The sequence below is a fragment of the Nylanderia fulva genome, unplaced genomic scaffold, assembly GCF_048542155.1.
Source record: "Nylanderia fulva isolate GAGA-0341 unplaced genomic scaffold, ASM4854215v1 Scaffold2, whole genome shotgun sequence".
NCBI classification, from domain to species: domain Eukaryota; kingdom Metazoa; phylum Arthropoda; class Insecta; order Hymenoptera; family Formicidae; genus Nylanderia; species Nylanderia fulva.
In genome coordinates, this window is record NW_028190263.1 from 8,514,068 (window position 1) to 8,530,755 (window position 16,688).

The 16,688-nt window shown below is 45.8% G+C and overlaps 2 protein-coding genes across 2 annotated transcripts in view; both read right to left on the reverse strand.

The window, feature by feature from the left end:
• Nucleotides 1–7,558, reverse strand: part of sty (sprouty signaling antagonist) — a 24,515-nt gene extending 16,957 nt beyond the window's left edge. The window contains exon 1 of the mRNA XM_029310506.2: nt 5,016–7,558. The gene's annotated coding sequence lies outside the window, so the exon portion shown is untranslated. The remainder of the gene's footprint in view (nt 1–5,015) is intronic.
• Nucleotides 7,559–12,194: 4,636 nt separating this feature from the next.
• eIF5B (eukaryotic translation initiation factor 5B) overlaps nt 12,195–16,688 on the reverse strand; it is a 29,776-nt gene continuing 25,282 nt past the window's right edge. The window contains exon 16 of the mRNA XM_085482186.1: nt 12,195–13,652. Coding sequence (XP_085338312.1) covers nt 13,545–13,652 — 108 coding nt within the window. The 3' untranslated portion in view covers nt 12,195–13,544. The remainder of the gene's footprint in view (nt 13,653–16,688) is intronic.

Here is a 16,688-nt window from a genome sequence, read left to right on the forward strand (position 1 = left end):
CTACGCACGTCGACCCACGCGCGTTCTCTTTCTCTCTCTCTCTTCCCTCGTTCTCGCACGCGAAAAACTATTTTCGGCATTCAAGCGACGTCGCGTACACGCAGAGAAATGCTGGAACGTCGGAATTACACGCGCGTATATACGTATGTGTGGGCGCACGCCCGCATTCGACTGCATCTTACGTATTTATAGCGGCCAACGAATATACGCGTACGCGATTTGCCTTCTCTTCCCTTTTTCTCTCTCTCTTCTCGGGGAAGGGGTTCGTCCACGTATACGTTTATCGACTCATTAACGCCGAATTATAGGCCCGTACCCAGGAATTTATGCCACTTCCATCTTTGGAACGCGCGGACAATCCATGAAAATCTGGAAAGTTTCGGAACTCGGCTCCTCGGAAGATGTTTACGCGACGAGGATTACGCAACGAGATTTGCAGCGCGATGAAATTTGACTCTCATCGCCGAGAATAAATACCGTATTTGGCGACAATTTCATGATCCATCAAACTCGTTCCCTCGAAAAACAAAAAAAAAGAAAAGAAAAGAAAAATCGTATATAAAGCACCGGATGAAGCAGGTGGTCGCGGGATCGAAACGAAAAGCATCCCCGCGCAAGATTGCCTCTTTCATTGATCCAAGTGTCCAATTTATTTCAGGCTCGCCTATACTTAAAATAAAGCGAATCCGCACAAAGATTCTCTCGCATTCTCGCGCCTCGTCCAACGACACGCCGCTCGTCGTGCTCTTCAAATTTGCGCTCTCGCTCTCGCCGTCCTATTTAAAGCCGGCGACTCTCCCATCCGAACGTGGTTCATTAAGCCTCTGTTTAATTCAAGTCGCTCGCTCGCGCGTCACTCTCGTCGGCCTTCGCGCTCAAGCGCCAATCGATCATTGATCGATAGCGCCGATCCCGAGTGGCTAGACAGGGTGTCCAAAATTTCCATCGACAATTGAATGTATATTCCGTAGTAGCGGCGCACTTTCGCCGCATCATTCCTTATACTATATATCGATACGAGGGACCTCGCTCTCGCATTCTGAATGAAACTTGGAGCGAGACCGCGTCGAGAGAGGAACCAGCGAGGGGTCAACGTTCCCTTTCCCCCCCAAGGACGGCCAGGGAAAAGTTAAAGAACAACCGGGGATGGGAGAGGCAGGGGGCGAGGGAGGAAGAGAAGGAGGAGACGGAAAGAGTCGCGTATATATATATATAAGGAGGAATGAGCAGCAACGCGACGAGGAAGATGTATTTTTCGAAAAACACGATTCTCGATTCGTTATCTCGGCCTATAATTGCGCGTGTATATATATATATATATATACAATATATATATATATATAGAAGCGAGGGCGAGCGATAAAGTAAAGTTGTAGATATTTATAATGTAATAAATCAACTCGAAGGAAAAAAAATCGAGTCGACGAGAGATCACAAACGTGATAATATTTAATTCAGCGATTGCGATACGATAAAAATGCAATGTTGATTACGCGATTAATTACGTTACGTCGTCGTGACGAACCGACAATGAGAAGCGGAAATCGCGCGCATTACGTCACCACGACGATCGTGTGTACTAATCCGCCGAGATCAACCTTCACACACCGCACCTGTCAAATTTTCGAATCCGCGAATTACGGTCCAAAGTGTCGCCTTTATTTACATTTACGGAATATCATCGCGGATCTACGTATAAATAGGCGGGAAAATAGGCGCGGTTAATCCTTTTAAGTTGAAAGCCCAGTTGATATCGTTGGGGTAAAAGCGAGATATAATTGTCAATTAGACCGCACCTAATTCGTGACGCACGCTACTCTCATCTCTCGTATATTTCTTTCGCAAATATACATATACGATATCGCGATAAACGATGAGAAAGGTGTAATTTAAACGCGTCTATACGATATACGGAAAATTTGCGGCACGAAGCAATAACCTAATATGTAAGTTACGTAAGAGGGATAAAACTCTAACGTACTACTCTCGTCACGTTTGTTTTTCACCGTTCGCCGGAAATAAGTTTATCTCGTCGTTTATCTCCACCTCTCGACCGCCTATATACATACATGTTTTATCTTTACATCCGATAAAAACACTATATATCTTTGCGCGAATATATAATTTCAATCGGCTTGCGAGATATATGTGTCTAGCGTTTCTGCGGATTATTTTCTGAAGATCATTTTCGGAACTCTGAAACGATCGTTATTAATTCGTTATATATCTCGCTGAAAAAGTAAATGGTCGAATCGGGCGAAATGAAAAGGAAACAGATGTAAGGAGAGGGCTCGACCAATGTTACGGAGAGATAATATTCTTCCAAATCAAATATTTTGTACAAACGTATTAGTGATTCAAGCAGATATCGTTATTGGTTCAAAGTTATCTGTTTCGGCGAATAAATGTCAATAGAAATGAATGTGACACGCAATTAAACGAGCAATTTGTCAACGATTTATTGTTGGCATAAAAAATGGTGCCGTTGCTTTCGTCGCTCGTGTAAAACCGTGAAAACGTGAATTCTCCGGAGAGATCGATAAAGAGAAAAGTGTTAGAAAGAGAGAGAGAGACTTCTCTCGAACCACACGTATATAAATGAATGGCGCGGCGGGAGAAGATGGAAGGGAGAGAGAGAGACGGAGAGAGGCCGGATGTGACGCGACAACGCATAACGACGACTCGCTTGTAGATTGCATTCGATGCTCGCACAAAACCAGACGAGAGGAAGAAACGAGTCGACAGGATATAGACGAGAGGAGGCAAGATCGCGGGAGAGAGGAAGACGGCGAGAGACAAGACGGAGAAGAGGAAAGACGGGCAAAGAGAGAAGAGTGAGAAGAGAGAGAAGATCGAAATGGAGGAACGTGAGATAACGGAGTTGGCAAACATGAAGATAGCGTGGCGCTGGTATTCTCGTGTTATTCGAGAGAGCGAGAGAGAGAGAGGGAGAGATACGCGATTATATAGCGAGATTCGAGCGCGAGTTCGATCCGCTACTGGGAGTCGAGAAAACTCGATAGGCTTAGCCTTAGGATATCGAGAGACTACGTCTGTGTGTGCATGGCGTGTGGAATTAACTTACGTATGATTAACACGATCCAGGTATCGATATACCGCGGAAGGTCGCCAGTTTCCCACTTGGACTTGTGTGTTATTCAAATACAATTGAATTAGCCGTACGTTTGATCGACGAATGCAGAGAGATATCGATTGCAGTTTTGTCAGATTCGTGATAAATATGCAGCTTCTTTCATTTCCATTGAAGACACATTTCATTTTATCCATTAAAAATATTCTCTCAATGTTTAGACATACAATCGGCAAAAACACAAATATATATATACATCTTACATGAATGAACGGCTTTCGATATCTGGGAAATCGTCTCTTACCTAATAACGAGACGAAGAATAATCTAGGCCAACGGTCACCGTGTACACACGTAACAGCTAGATAGATATTCGTTTTTCCTATTACTCATTCCTTATCCGGGATATGCATTCGTGTGTGTACACGACGAACAAAGGTTCAAACAAAGAGAACAACGTGTACAAGGTTGAAGGTTTTATCTACGAAAGCGCGCGATCAAAAGTTCCTGTCTAGAATCATCGATGACGTTTGAGAGAGAGACAGAGAAAATTCGCCGGTCTCGTCGCCTACTTTTGCACCATGCGTGGAAATGATGGTTTCATTCATGCCGGATCGACACTGCGCGGCGCACCGATGCGTCTCTCTTTCTCCCTCGTCAGAGACAACGTCATCAACAATCGATGTGTATCGTTGCGCGAAACTCGTATAGCATTCACGGCGTGCGGTGCCAATGGGAGCGCGCGAGCGAGTGCCTTATATCGGGTGACGCGGAAAAATCGAGCGGATCGAGCGAGGATTCAACCGAGCTCGGGAAATGTCACGTTATGCAAACTCCATTGGGTTCGTCGTAGATTTAAAATGTCGGCCTACGCGCGTAAAAGGAGAGACGCGGCGACTTTCTCGCAAACTTTCTACACCTGTGGGTTTCATTCACCGCTTCGCCCCTGTGACTGGTTGGTTCGGTCTCTATGAAAGCGTAGCGATGCGCGCAACGAGTCACGCTGGTCTAACCGTCGATAGAGTGTTGGCAGTGTTGGCACCGAGTCGCGCGACCTCGTCCAAGAGAGAGCGACGACGCAGCGAACGAGATCGATTGTGTTCCGCGACGAAAATATGCAGCTCAAAATATTCGAACGCGAGAGGGAGGCAAATATATATCTTCACAGAGATTCCAAGTTTATTCGATTCGATTTTCGTTCGATCGAGAAAGGAGCGAAGAATTCGATCGTCGGAGAACGCCGTATAGATATTTTTTCGGAGAGCTTTATCACTCCCGACCGGCCGATGATTAGCGCCGGCTTGGAAACAACAAGGAGGAATTTCCCTCTCTCCCTCTTTCGTCGTCTCGTTTCCAAATGTTTCGTCTGCGTTCCGCCAAGAACCGCGACTGTGTGTAAATAGTATACAAAGTATCGCGAATTTTTAAACGAAAACTGTGAAAATTCCGACGACTCTGAAAAATTGATCAGAGTTAATTACACGGGGCGATTAACGTCGTCAACGAGTCACCCCGTACTATATGCCGTTACTAATGCGACACACAAACAACGCGCTTGTGAATCGTTCGGTTATGCGCTCATTACGAAAGCCCGCGGTTCTCCTCTCGTCGACTGTACGAGAGTATATACCGGGCAAATAATAACGGAGAAGCGGAGCGAGACGAGCGAAATGAAAAAAAAAAAAAAAAAAAGAGCCAGTTGGTCATTTGCCCGTCCATCCCGGATGTTTTTCCGACGAAATCGTTGATACATACATCCGTCATTCTCACCTGCGCACAATATTGTGTATACAGTCTAGTCCCAACGCAACTGGTAAAAAAAAGTCTCGGCACTTTGGCAACACATTGGGATTGGACTCACGTGACTCGGAAATAATCTCGCACTTTTTTTTTTTAATTTTTTTTTTTTTAGAATCACACTCACCGGTACGACTAGGGGGCCGTGGAGGCGCAGGATACTGGGGCGGCGTCAAGAGCGGCGAGGAGGTCGTTGAGCCGTGGAGGGACGTGGACAACGTGGCCGGCGCGATCGCGTCCGTCGTCTTCGGCGGCGGCGCCGTCGTAGCCGCCGTCGTTGCCGTATTTCCCGCCGTCGACGCCGGACGTCGCGGCGCGTCGCACCTTACGACGGCGGCGGCGTTGAAGCGGAGCGGCCGCCGCGGGAGCAGCGCCGGGGCCGGGTTGTTGTCCGAGGTATCCACACTTTTCGGCACTTTTCCTTCACTTTTTCCCCCTTTTCTTTCTTTTATCACGACGACGGTCGCGCACTCGGACGATATATCCGCGCTCGCGCGACAACGAGAGACCACGAGAGGCGCGTGAGTACGGTTCGCCACTTCCGGTGCACCCGAGAGAGACTGAACTCTCGGCGGTTCGTGAACTCGAATTCCACCTCTTTTCCTGCTCCTTCTCCTCTCTTCCTTCTTCAACTGCTACTCCGCCGCTGGTGCTGCCCGCTGCCGCTACTACTACTACTACTACTACTACTACTACTATTACTACTACTACTACTTCTCCCCGCTCGCACTTCCGGCACAGGTCACACAACGTCACACAGAGCACGCGAGCGAGCGAGCGTATACGTCGCTCCCAAGGCGAGCGCGATCCGGGAGTGCGGAAACGACATTAGAGGCGAGGCGGAGCGCACGCGCGCGCGCACTCGCGCTCGCGCTCGCGCACTCGCGCTCGCTCGCACAAGACTTGTCTCGACGAGATCGAGAATGCGGCGAACAACGCCGCTCGCGTCCGGAGCTCGATTCTGCTCGCGAGAAGCCGGCCACGAATGTAACGAACGAGAGACGGAGCGGAGAGTGAGAAAGAGGGTGGGAGGGAGAGAGAGAGAGGCGGAGGGAGGGAGGGAGAGAGAGAGAGAGAGAGACACGCGCGCGGTGACACGACACAGCGACGAGGAGAGATCGGTACACCGCGGGGTCCTCTCGCGCACTGGCCAATACACATACGACGCGGCTCTCTTTCGGTGCTCGACGCGACGCGACGCGTCTCTCTCTCTCTCTCCCTTCTTTCGCGCGGACAGAGACGGCGCGAGGATAGGGAAAAAGTGGGGAGAGAGAAAGAGAGAGAGCCGACTCTGAATCTCGCGTAGGCTGTCTGCCAGTAAACAGGCTCCTTCATTCACTGCTTATTTTATACGGACGGCCCCTATATGCCCCACAGAAATAGCCACCCTCGTTCCGTCCTCGTCGCCCTCGTATGTACGCACCATGCGCGCACGTACGTACGTTTGTACGCACGGGCCGGCGACGCTCTCTCTCTCTCTCCCTCCTCCCGTGCTTTCTGGCTCTCCTTTCTCTCGCGCTCCCGCATTCGTGTCACGCGGCTCGCATCTCGGATAACCGCGTTGCTCTCGAGTCGCGCATCCTTCCACCCTCTCTTTTTCTCTCCTCGACGACTTTTGCTTCGACGACGACGATGACAGGTGCACGACGACTCCGGAATCTTTCACTCCACCGATACTTGTTGCTCCTTTATTTCGCGCACGTTTCTTCTTCGACCGCTACTTTCCGAATATATCATCGTAAACGCGTCCTGGATGACGACTCCACGGACGATCTTTTGGGCAAAAACGGGAGGAAGAGTTTGCGCCTCCGCTGCTTCTCTCGAATGGCGAGCCTCCGAGTCGCGCTAATGTGTATTACACCCATACGCGAAAGAAACACTCGTCTCTCTCTCTCTCTCTCTCTCTCTCTTTGAAATATCGGCTGACGTATACTTGCGTGATGGCGCGCGCGCGTCCTCTTTCTCTCTCGCGTCGTGTAGGGTAGACGAGAACGGCGGAGTGGAAGGAAGTAAAAAGAGACGGAAAGGAGAGGCCGTCAGGGGAGTTGGCCGCGGTGTCGGGCGAGAGGAGAGGACGTAGAGCGAATGATTGCGAGAGCGAGAGAGAGAGAGGCGAGAGTTCAGCTGGCCTCGGCAACCATGCCGGATCGGTGGCGAGTGCGAGCCAGGCGCGTACTACTCGACGACGGGCCACCGGGAGATTTCTCTCCTCTCGATTCCCCTTGGAGGATTATATCTGCGCGACGAGATTCTTCCAACCCCGAGATCCGTTTGATACTTCCTCGATGTCGCTCGCGGTTCCCGTCACCTCGCAATTCGCACCGAACTTCGCGACGTGGCGTTTCCTAACCTCCGCCGGCGAGATTTGCGATACTTGTCCTTCGCACTCGCGTGGAAATTGTCTCCGCGGATGTTGTTGATGTGTATACCAGGCGAGACGTGGATCTCCCGCACGACTACCGCACGCCAGATAACAGGACCAAGATGCGCAACAACGTTCGCGTCCACGGTCTTTTCGCGAGACGCGTTTACTCGGAGATCGTCCGCGACACGGCACGACGGCTCTGTACGCAAACACTGTTTTTCTCCCTCTCTCTCTCTCTCTCTCTCTTTCTGTCTTTGTCCAGCAGTGCGCGCCCCTAGCTTTCTGGAACGACCGGATGGCGCACGGTGCTGCTGCGGCGTTGTAAACTCTCTCTACTCACGCACGAACAACGCGAACGCGCTTCTCTCTCTCTCTCTCTCTCTCGTTCCTCCGCGAACCGGACGCGCATGCGCCGCGCTCTTTCGCATTGAAAGGCGGGTATGCGCGAGAGCGGTACTTACACTTACACGTTGCTCGCTCGCGCGCGCCCTCTCTCTCTCTCTCCTCAGCCCAGCCCCGCCGTATTCTTATACCGTACTTCATCGAGTCAGACGCGATACTTCATTCATGCTCGTATTGTGCGGCCAGGGCCGACCCGCGGAATCGCGGGGCCACGCGATATCTTTTCCATTACACTTTAGAAAAATTATATAGAAATTGCCAGAGATTGTCGTCTCTTTATTCCTGCCTTTCGTTATGATCGAAAGAAAAAAGTCGCGCGCTCATTTGATCAATCTTACGCGTCATTCGATTCACGGTAATGAATGATTAATTGTTTTAAGGACGGTAGTCGAGGGTGTCCTCCGGAGGATGCTCGAGGGGATCGATAGCGGAATGGGGGTATCCGTCCGGGTGATCGAACGTTGTAACACGCCGATCCTGCGATCGGGTCTCTCTCCCACATGTCGGAGCGACTCGGCTCTCTTCGTAAACTTCTGCCGACTACATCCTCTTTCGTCCTCGTCGCACGCCCTTTACAAACTGTCGCGCTATTCTCTTCTCTCTCACGCGCCGCAACGCTCTACGTTCGTTCCATTTGCTCGCGGGTACGTCGTACGGAGATGCCGTGTGTGTATATATTAAATATATGTTTGTAGGCGCGATGCTCCTCCTATACCCATAATCCGCCTAGGCGGACCGCGAGAAAGAGAGACGCGTACTTTTTTTTTCGTCCCTTTTCCGTTGGAACCATAAATTCGCAATTTCAGCGACATATCTCGATGCGCGCGAAAATAAAAATTTTCCTCTACTTTATATACGTTGATAAAATTACAAGTCACACTTACGAGTTACATGTCACGTCGGTCTAATCGAATTGCTAATATATTCAACTTTTATATAAGAATGAATTTTTATCCTCGTACGAGCAAACCACTCGGTTTTATATATTATATAAACCGACAATTTTACTTTGCCGGATTTTTTATCGTAATAAAAAAAAAAAAAAGAATATTGAGATAAAACGAGGAAGCACACATCGTCCATGACGATCGTCGGAGATAACCCCTGGTAAAGCGTAATACACACCTCGTATAGAGATTGAAGACTGCGTTCATTCATAATTTGCATCGTGATTTATGAAAATCCTGTTGCGAGAAAGAAAAACACGCGCGCGAATACTTGATGTTTTATCTGCGTTTTACGAGGAAAAAAATGTGCGGCTTGCAAAATTACTAGTAATTTTTCCAAGAAATTCACACAGTGATACACACGATTTTCAATTACAGCACTAGACTCGCTCCTTTCGATCGGAGTATTTACAAAAATGTGAAAAATATCAAGTCGACGCCGCGGATATACCATATAATCCGATACATCGCAATTCTCGGAACAACAATGAATCTAATAAGGTAATAAATCGCGTAAAGACGCAAGAACGCCGCCGTATCGTTCACGTGTATATGGGGAAGGGCCCGTCGAAGGGCCCTCAAGGTCCCCGTTAGGTCGGATTACCCTGCCCTATGGTCTTTGCGAATTTGACACCGAAACGCGCACCTGTCCGAAAGTGGCCGTAAGATACACGAGGGTACGAGAACGAAAATTGTATCCGCTGAGAATCGCCTTGGCTTTTCGGATGCGCTAATGTTCGCCACGTTTGTCGATTCCAGTCGTCACATTTAGATATTCGTGCGTCACGACGTTGCTTGTAAAAATACGAAATATATATATATATATGTATATATATTTAACGTTAATTTATACTATCTATCAGCTGTCACTGATTTTTTTAACCTTACGGTTTAATCTTTCGCACATGTCAAACGCTTAAGATTGAAGTTAAGCAGTTCGAACGATTCTGGCCGTGAGTCACGACGAATGCTCGGAATCTATTCGAGATATTCTCGGAAACGCCAAGAGAAAAAAGTCAGCGAAAGACAGACTGACTATCTGTAATATTCCTCGATAAAGCGCTTGTACGATTGTTCATAATACTTCTCCGAAATGGAAATACGGATCGTCAATTATAGTATCCGCTGTCATCAGCGGATATTGTAGGAAAAAAAAAAAGAGAGAATTGATGAATTAATTCGTTTATACGACGTACTTTGTTCCAAGAAGCGGCACTTCCTCGCCGATGATATTCATCATTGGTCGATTCATGATTCAAATCGACGCGACAGTACGGGGAATGTTCGTCACGAGACTCGCTCGCAAACTCTTCTCCGAAACATAAATGTCAGAGTAATATGAAAAACGCAGATCGAGGCGGAAGCTGACAATCGATCGATTTATACTCGTTGATTCTCTCGACGAAGAACCTGATCTATCGATCTATTCATTGAGGCAGGCGAGAGATAACAGCAGGCGTTGGATTTAATCGAAATAATAATAATAATTCGTAAACATGAACGATGTCGCAAAATTATGATTTCGGAGCGCTAGAAAACGAAAGATGATGTCAGTAGTTGCTTAATGTCGAAGAAAGACCAAAGCGAGCTAAATGGAAAGCAACTAGTAACTCGCGTCGATCCAATCGACTTTCCTCGGCCATTTCTACTGTTAGTAATAGGAGCGACGACGTTTATACGAGTATCTACACGGCACGGCACGGCACGGGCGTGGCGGCGATGCGAATCGCGTGCACCGCTTCCCTCGAGAGGATATCCGGTGTGGAAACGCTTGCCCTCCCGTTCGCTCCCTCTCTGTCTCGCTCGACGGAATCGCATCGCGTCCTCTGTTCCCCCTCTCTCGACGTCATTCTTCTTTCATAGCACGGTCTTCAACAGCACGTCCTCAATGAGTCGACCGACAGTCGCATTCACGTCGGAAGTTTTACTTTACGCTTTACGTCAAACGGGGGCCCACGATGGGACTTTTTCGGTAATCCGAGTCATGCCCGTTCGTTCGGAAAAATCCCTCCTTTTCAAGTTTTTCTTCTTTTCTCTCCAATTTTCAAAGTCATATATATATATAATTATAAAGAGTTTTTGACAATCAAATCGTATATTGAATAAAAGAGAAAAAACGTCCTCGAGATAGATTCTTTCCCTTCTCCATATTTTCCTGCGCCATTGCTTTCAGCAATTGCAAGGTTAATTGCCTCTAATTAAGTAGACATTAGTGTACTCGGAATAGCGGTGGCGAAATGTTACCCTCATTTTCACAATTATATTTTTCCTACTCACACATTTTCTTACGCATCGAGACTCCTATATTTAATGTACAATTTCCAAAAATATTTCTATCATCGGGGACAAGATATCTCCGACTCCTCTTTCCTCATTACAGTCTATTTACAAATAATTGAATGTCAGCGAAAGCTCGGTCGCAAATGTAAAATTTCAATCGTTCGATTTGGAGTAAACGCTGACAGATCCGAACGATCAATGCGCGAGCACGCGCGTGCGCGTGCAGTCGCACTAACACAGCGAAACAGTCGCGCGCAGTCGTCACAGTCGGAGAGAGGCGCGAGGACAACCTGCAGATGCATGAATGACTCGAAAAATGACGTGCGCGTATTATTGAGCGCGGCCTGCCGATTCGCGGCGTGCTCTCGGTCGCTCCCAGCAAGGACACGACATATATTTTCCGACTTTGACTAGCGACGGACTCGAACCACTCGAGAACGCGCGAGCAATTTTACGCAAACGTTAGCGATTGTATAAAGACAAGATCGGACGTTCAAATTGTCATTTATTTTTACAATTTATTATTAATCAGAAAAGAGTAAATGTATATGAAAGGGAAATAATAAAAGTCAGCCTTCGTCAATCGAGATGATGGAAACGCGAGCACGTGTTAATTGATCTCGCATTATCATTTGTTCGCACTGCTCGATGGTTTGTATCCTTCGTCGCAATCATCGTACACGGATAACTTGGTTGTTCCCTTGGTGGGAAAGGGAAGGGAAAATAGAGGCGAGCACGCATCGATGTAAGATAATGCGTGCAAGAGAGAGAGAGAGAGAGAGGGAGAATCCCGTGTCGCTAAACCGCGCCGACGAATTAAAACTTACGACTTACGTAAACGAATGTTTCGAGTCGCGGCGACATTCGTACACAAAGATATGCGTCTCTCGATTTCGCACAATCGATCTTGCACGCCCGCGCCCTATTATTCCGCCACTTCCGGTGGCGTGAAGAGAAAACGGAGAGTTCCGAAGAATTCGAGAACGATACGCGATCTACGACACTGCGTAACGTTACACGTCATCGTCGTCGATTTATTTCTCGAGTTTCTTTTTCCGGCGTTACTGCCACTCTCGGCCAATTAAAAACGCGTGTTCCCACGGTCGGGGTGTATCGCCGAATGTCTTAATAAAGGAACATGCAATAAAGATCCAAGAAGCGGAAAAAGGGTCCATAAATTTATGGCCTCTTTTTGTCCTAAAGATTTTCTGTGTGTTTGAATTTATATTTACGCACGTATTCGATTTCGATCATTTTTAAATGGATAGAGAACAGAGGGCGCGGTCATTTAAATAAGTATAAACGCAGAGGCTAATGTTGTCGTCGTGAAAGAATAGAGACGAGAATATAATCTTTATTATATAAGACTGCTTATATTCAATTATATTTATCTGCTTATTTCTGAAATGCTTTTCCGTTGTCACGCGTATCGAAACGAGATGTTTTTTTTTTTGCAGAAACACTTCCTCTTCCTGCAGAAATCTGTGTCCTTTTACAAAAAGGAAACGTATTTTTGACATTCTACATTTCTATAATCAAACATACGCAACAAAACCATTTTTTTTTCATTCGTTTAAAAATTTTCGTTCGTTTTTACAAATTCTTCAGATTGCATATCGAGATTGGGACAAGGCCGTTCAAAGACAAGTTTGCTAAATTATTGCAATAACTGCAGTATAATGTATCGTAAAAAATGTTTGTCACGAAAATGTACAGAATTTATTTTCAAAAGACGAGGATACTTACTAACAGATGCGAGCACATATCGGACATGCGAATCCCGAGTGAAACGATGAGAACTTGATCGATTGGGAGTGCCAAGAGACCAAAGGATGACACAGTAATGAATGAGAGAGCATCGGCGCATATAAGAGAGAATAGAACTTTTTTTTCCGTCTTTCCCTTTTCTGCGAAACCTCGCGAACCCCAGTCTTTATTTTCCAGTCGCAGTATATATATACTTTGCTCGTCTCGTACAAAGAGATTACATATACAAAACACATGAGGTTCACGCACGATTCTTTCATTCATTAGAGCTATATGTCCCTCTCTCTCTCTCTCTCCTCTTTCTGCCGCTCCTCTATCGTCGCTTTTCCACGTATCTATACAACCACGTCGTTGCCACCCACGACATTCCATCCGGAATGACTCTCTCCTTTTCGCGATCGCGCACTTCCAAGAAGCTCCATCTCCGATGCGACTGACTCTACCTTTTCTTCGTTCTCGTCGTCGACAGGATATGAGAGTACCGCTTCGTGGTACTCTGTAAATACTCTGAATGCAATCGCCGAACCCAACTCGATCGCGTCTCCTTCGACTCGTCTCCTTCGATCGTCTTTGAGACTCGGCGAACCGGACATATTACGCGCTCTCAAAGACCGATTTCTCCGCATCCTTTAATCCTTTCTTGCGGCGTGCTCCTCGACGATAAGTCTAAGCGGGCACTTTAGACCACGGAAGCGTGAAAGAATGGAAGAAGAAGAAGCGTCGATTCTTGCGGACTGGAGGATATTGACGATCGAGACGACTCGACGTCCGTTTCGGGTTCGCGATGTCGCGAAACTCGTCGACGACCCGATATCTCTCTTCGATCTTGCCGAGCAGTCGTCGGAAAAGCGAGAGGTCCTTGGATAATCGTCGCTGTCGTGATCCTCATCGTGTCCTAGAGTATCTGGAAGAGCTTCTTCAGTTCCACCATCAGCTGCCAATCGGTTTTCAGCAGATCGTCTCTAAAGTAATCCTTGCAGGCGTCTATACTCTGTCTACTTATCTGTAACAGATTGAAAAATACATCGCTGTGTACAATTTTTCATTTATAATTAAACAATAAAATGGGGATTTACACCTCTTGATTGTTTGATTGAAAAAGGACTTCATCTGTCACATGTTTGTGCAACACTTGAAAAATACTCGAGTATAAAAACGTATGTATTGAAAACTTTGGAGTAACAAGTGCAATTCGCGAGTCGGAGATAACCCTTCTTTCTCTCTGCGATAGCGCTTTAGGAGAAAAAAATGTAACGTCACACGTTACATAATCGAATGACGCAACTATAACGGGAACACAAACGTCATTCGTGTGACGTGGCAGGCTATGTGTCGAAGGCGAAATCTCGATCGAAGAGAAGAGGCAGAACCGAAGAGCTCTAGAATCGCGCGGTGTTTTCGAGAAGCGTGCGTGTCTTTTTAACACGCGGCTATAATTTTCACGTGCGACGCTTTTCGCAAATAGAGAGAAGAGCGTGCTCGCGCGCGCGCGCGCTCGGAAACGTAACGCTTCACAACTGTTTCCGCCCCCACTCCCGGCCGGAAGTCCCGTTTCATTCATGGATCGGTCACAATGGTGGTTTTACGCGGCTATTGAGGCCGCCACGCCCCTTTTCTCTCTCTCTCTCTCTCTCTGCTACCTCGCTCCACGTTTCCCCACCTACGTTCGTATTACCGCTCATAAAGTACGCGGAACGTTGAATATACAACAGTTCGGGGTAATCATAAAAAATTTCACAGACGGCACGAGGCGTACGCACAACTAATTTGAAAGTTTAAGTTTTTCGCGCGAAATCCGCGATCGCGATTACGCGTCTCTCATCGGATGTTATTATGCAATTTCGGCCTCCGTGGCGAAAAAAGCGCGATAAGATCGCGCGATCGGGCCGAATCGACTGACGAGAGAGAGAGAGAGAGAGAGAGAGGTGCTTTGAAAACTTTATCAAGTTTACGACTGATGAAATTTTTCAGAGCTGCATTTAAAATGTTTCGCGCCAAGATTAAGAACGAACTATTTCCGCGTTCGAATAAATAAACGCATCTCCGAGAGATGCTTGGCTAAAAGCAGGAATGAAAACATTTGTGCTTCGAACTTGTATGAAGCAAAAAAAACAAAAACATATTTTAAACTCACCTTAGACGATCCATCATTTTTATGACAAGATTCTTTTTTTCATGTCATGTAATGTGATTGAAAAATTTTTTTATTCACAATACACAGAATATATAGAATATATGCGTATCGAAAAGCGCATCATAAAAATATATATAGCACGTAAAATGATAAATTCTGTCGTGAAAATATAATCTAAAGTTGACCTTACAGTTTTTACTACCGATTATTTTTATCTTAACATTTTCTACGTGGAAAACATTTTTCTAGACAACTGAAATCAGGTTGATTTGTATATAATCTTTATTTTACTTATATAAAACTTTGTCATTTCCGGTCGGTTATCTTGCTTATATATAGAAGCAAATCCTTTTTAAAGAAAACACTTGCATAATCGTCCGTCGTACTTTGAAATAAAAAAATGAATATATGTATATGTCAACTCCCTTTTATTGCTGACTTTTCGCGTTTCTTTTCATTCCGCTCGAGACATTTTCGTTGGAGCGAACAAAAGCAAAAGCTCTTTCGCTTCGCTTCAAGTATGAATCGACATGTCGGCGGAACAACGGCTTCGGGGGAATTATCGTGGGAACAAGATACTTCCGGAACTGATTCCACGAACCAAACGGTAACGACGACTTCCGCTTGCCTACCAAAGCACAGGAAGATGTTTGAAGCCCGACGATAGAAACAGACTCGTGGAAAGGGGGAGGAAAAGATGGCAGGGGGAAAAAAGGGGGGGGGGAGAGAGAAGGAAGGAGGAAGAAAAAATGAAGATGAGAGATGGTCGGTTTGTACGCCGAAGAAAAGGCGCTGCTGGAGTTTCCCACAGGGGAAGAGGCCTACGAAACATCCGTCTTAATTAACGATCGCAACAGTTTTTACACACATTTCCTCGAGATGCGATAATGTAACGGCGGTGAAGTAATTGAAACATGATCCATTCAGCCCCGCTTTAGATCTTTATTAACCCTCGTAACGCGTATAAATTCACGTAATATCGTTATCAACTTGCACGCTCGTTTTCTTTCATTTGTGGAATCAAATTTTCACTCCTATCTCTTCCTTTCTTTCTTGTTTTAAATATCACATTCATTATGTATATATATATATGTATATATATATATATATTATATATATACAGGGTGTCCGGTAACTAACGGACACAAATGGATTCTTTGGTCAATTTGGGAACGATTTTTCCTCAGCGAAAATGTCGAAAAAGGTCATCATTTTTTACAACTTTCCAATATTTGTCATTATGTATCTTTATAACTAAGCCTCAAATTAAAATTTTATTATAGTAAACTCTATCTAAAATTAACTGAAGAATGTAATTATGTTAGACTTTTAACTCCAAAACGTTTAGTTTTCAAAAAACCCATTTTTTTCAATCGCTTATAACTCGAAAATTATTGACTTCTCAACATTTTTGCTAAGGAAAAATAGTCTCAAAATTGGCCAGAGAATCCGCCCTTAATCATTGGTCCGTTAATTACCGGACACCCTGTATATATATATATACTTGTATGTGATCTTTTTTTCAAACTATAAAGACCGTCGCGATTAACAATAAAATATAAAAACTTTCGTGAGTGATTAAAATTCTTGTATCTTTTTTATAAGTTGAGTCACACGTGATATCTGCGTATCGGAAATATCAAAAGAGATCAGATAAAACTATGATATTATTTGTACAGAGGCGATTATTTTTGTACGATTCGATCAATCGTTGCTATGAATGTGCACGTGTATGTGATAATTTTATTTATCAAAGCAAACAACTTGCAGCGTTAGAATGAAATTTCTGAGCGAGCGATTTGTAGTCGATATTCTGGCCTGAAGGAGGAAGACCGAAAAGGAAAAAGAGTAGAAAGTAAAGACTGAGAGGGAGAGAGATAGCGAGCTTCTACGAAGGCCGGAAGC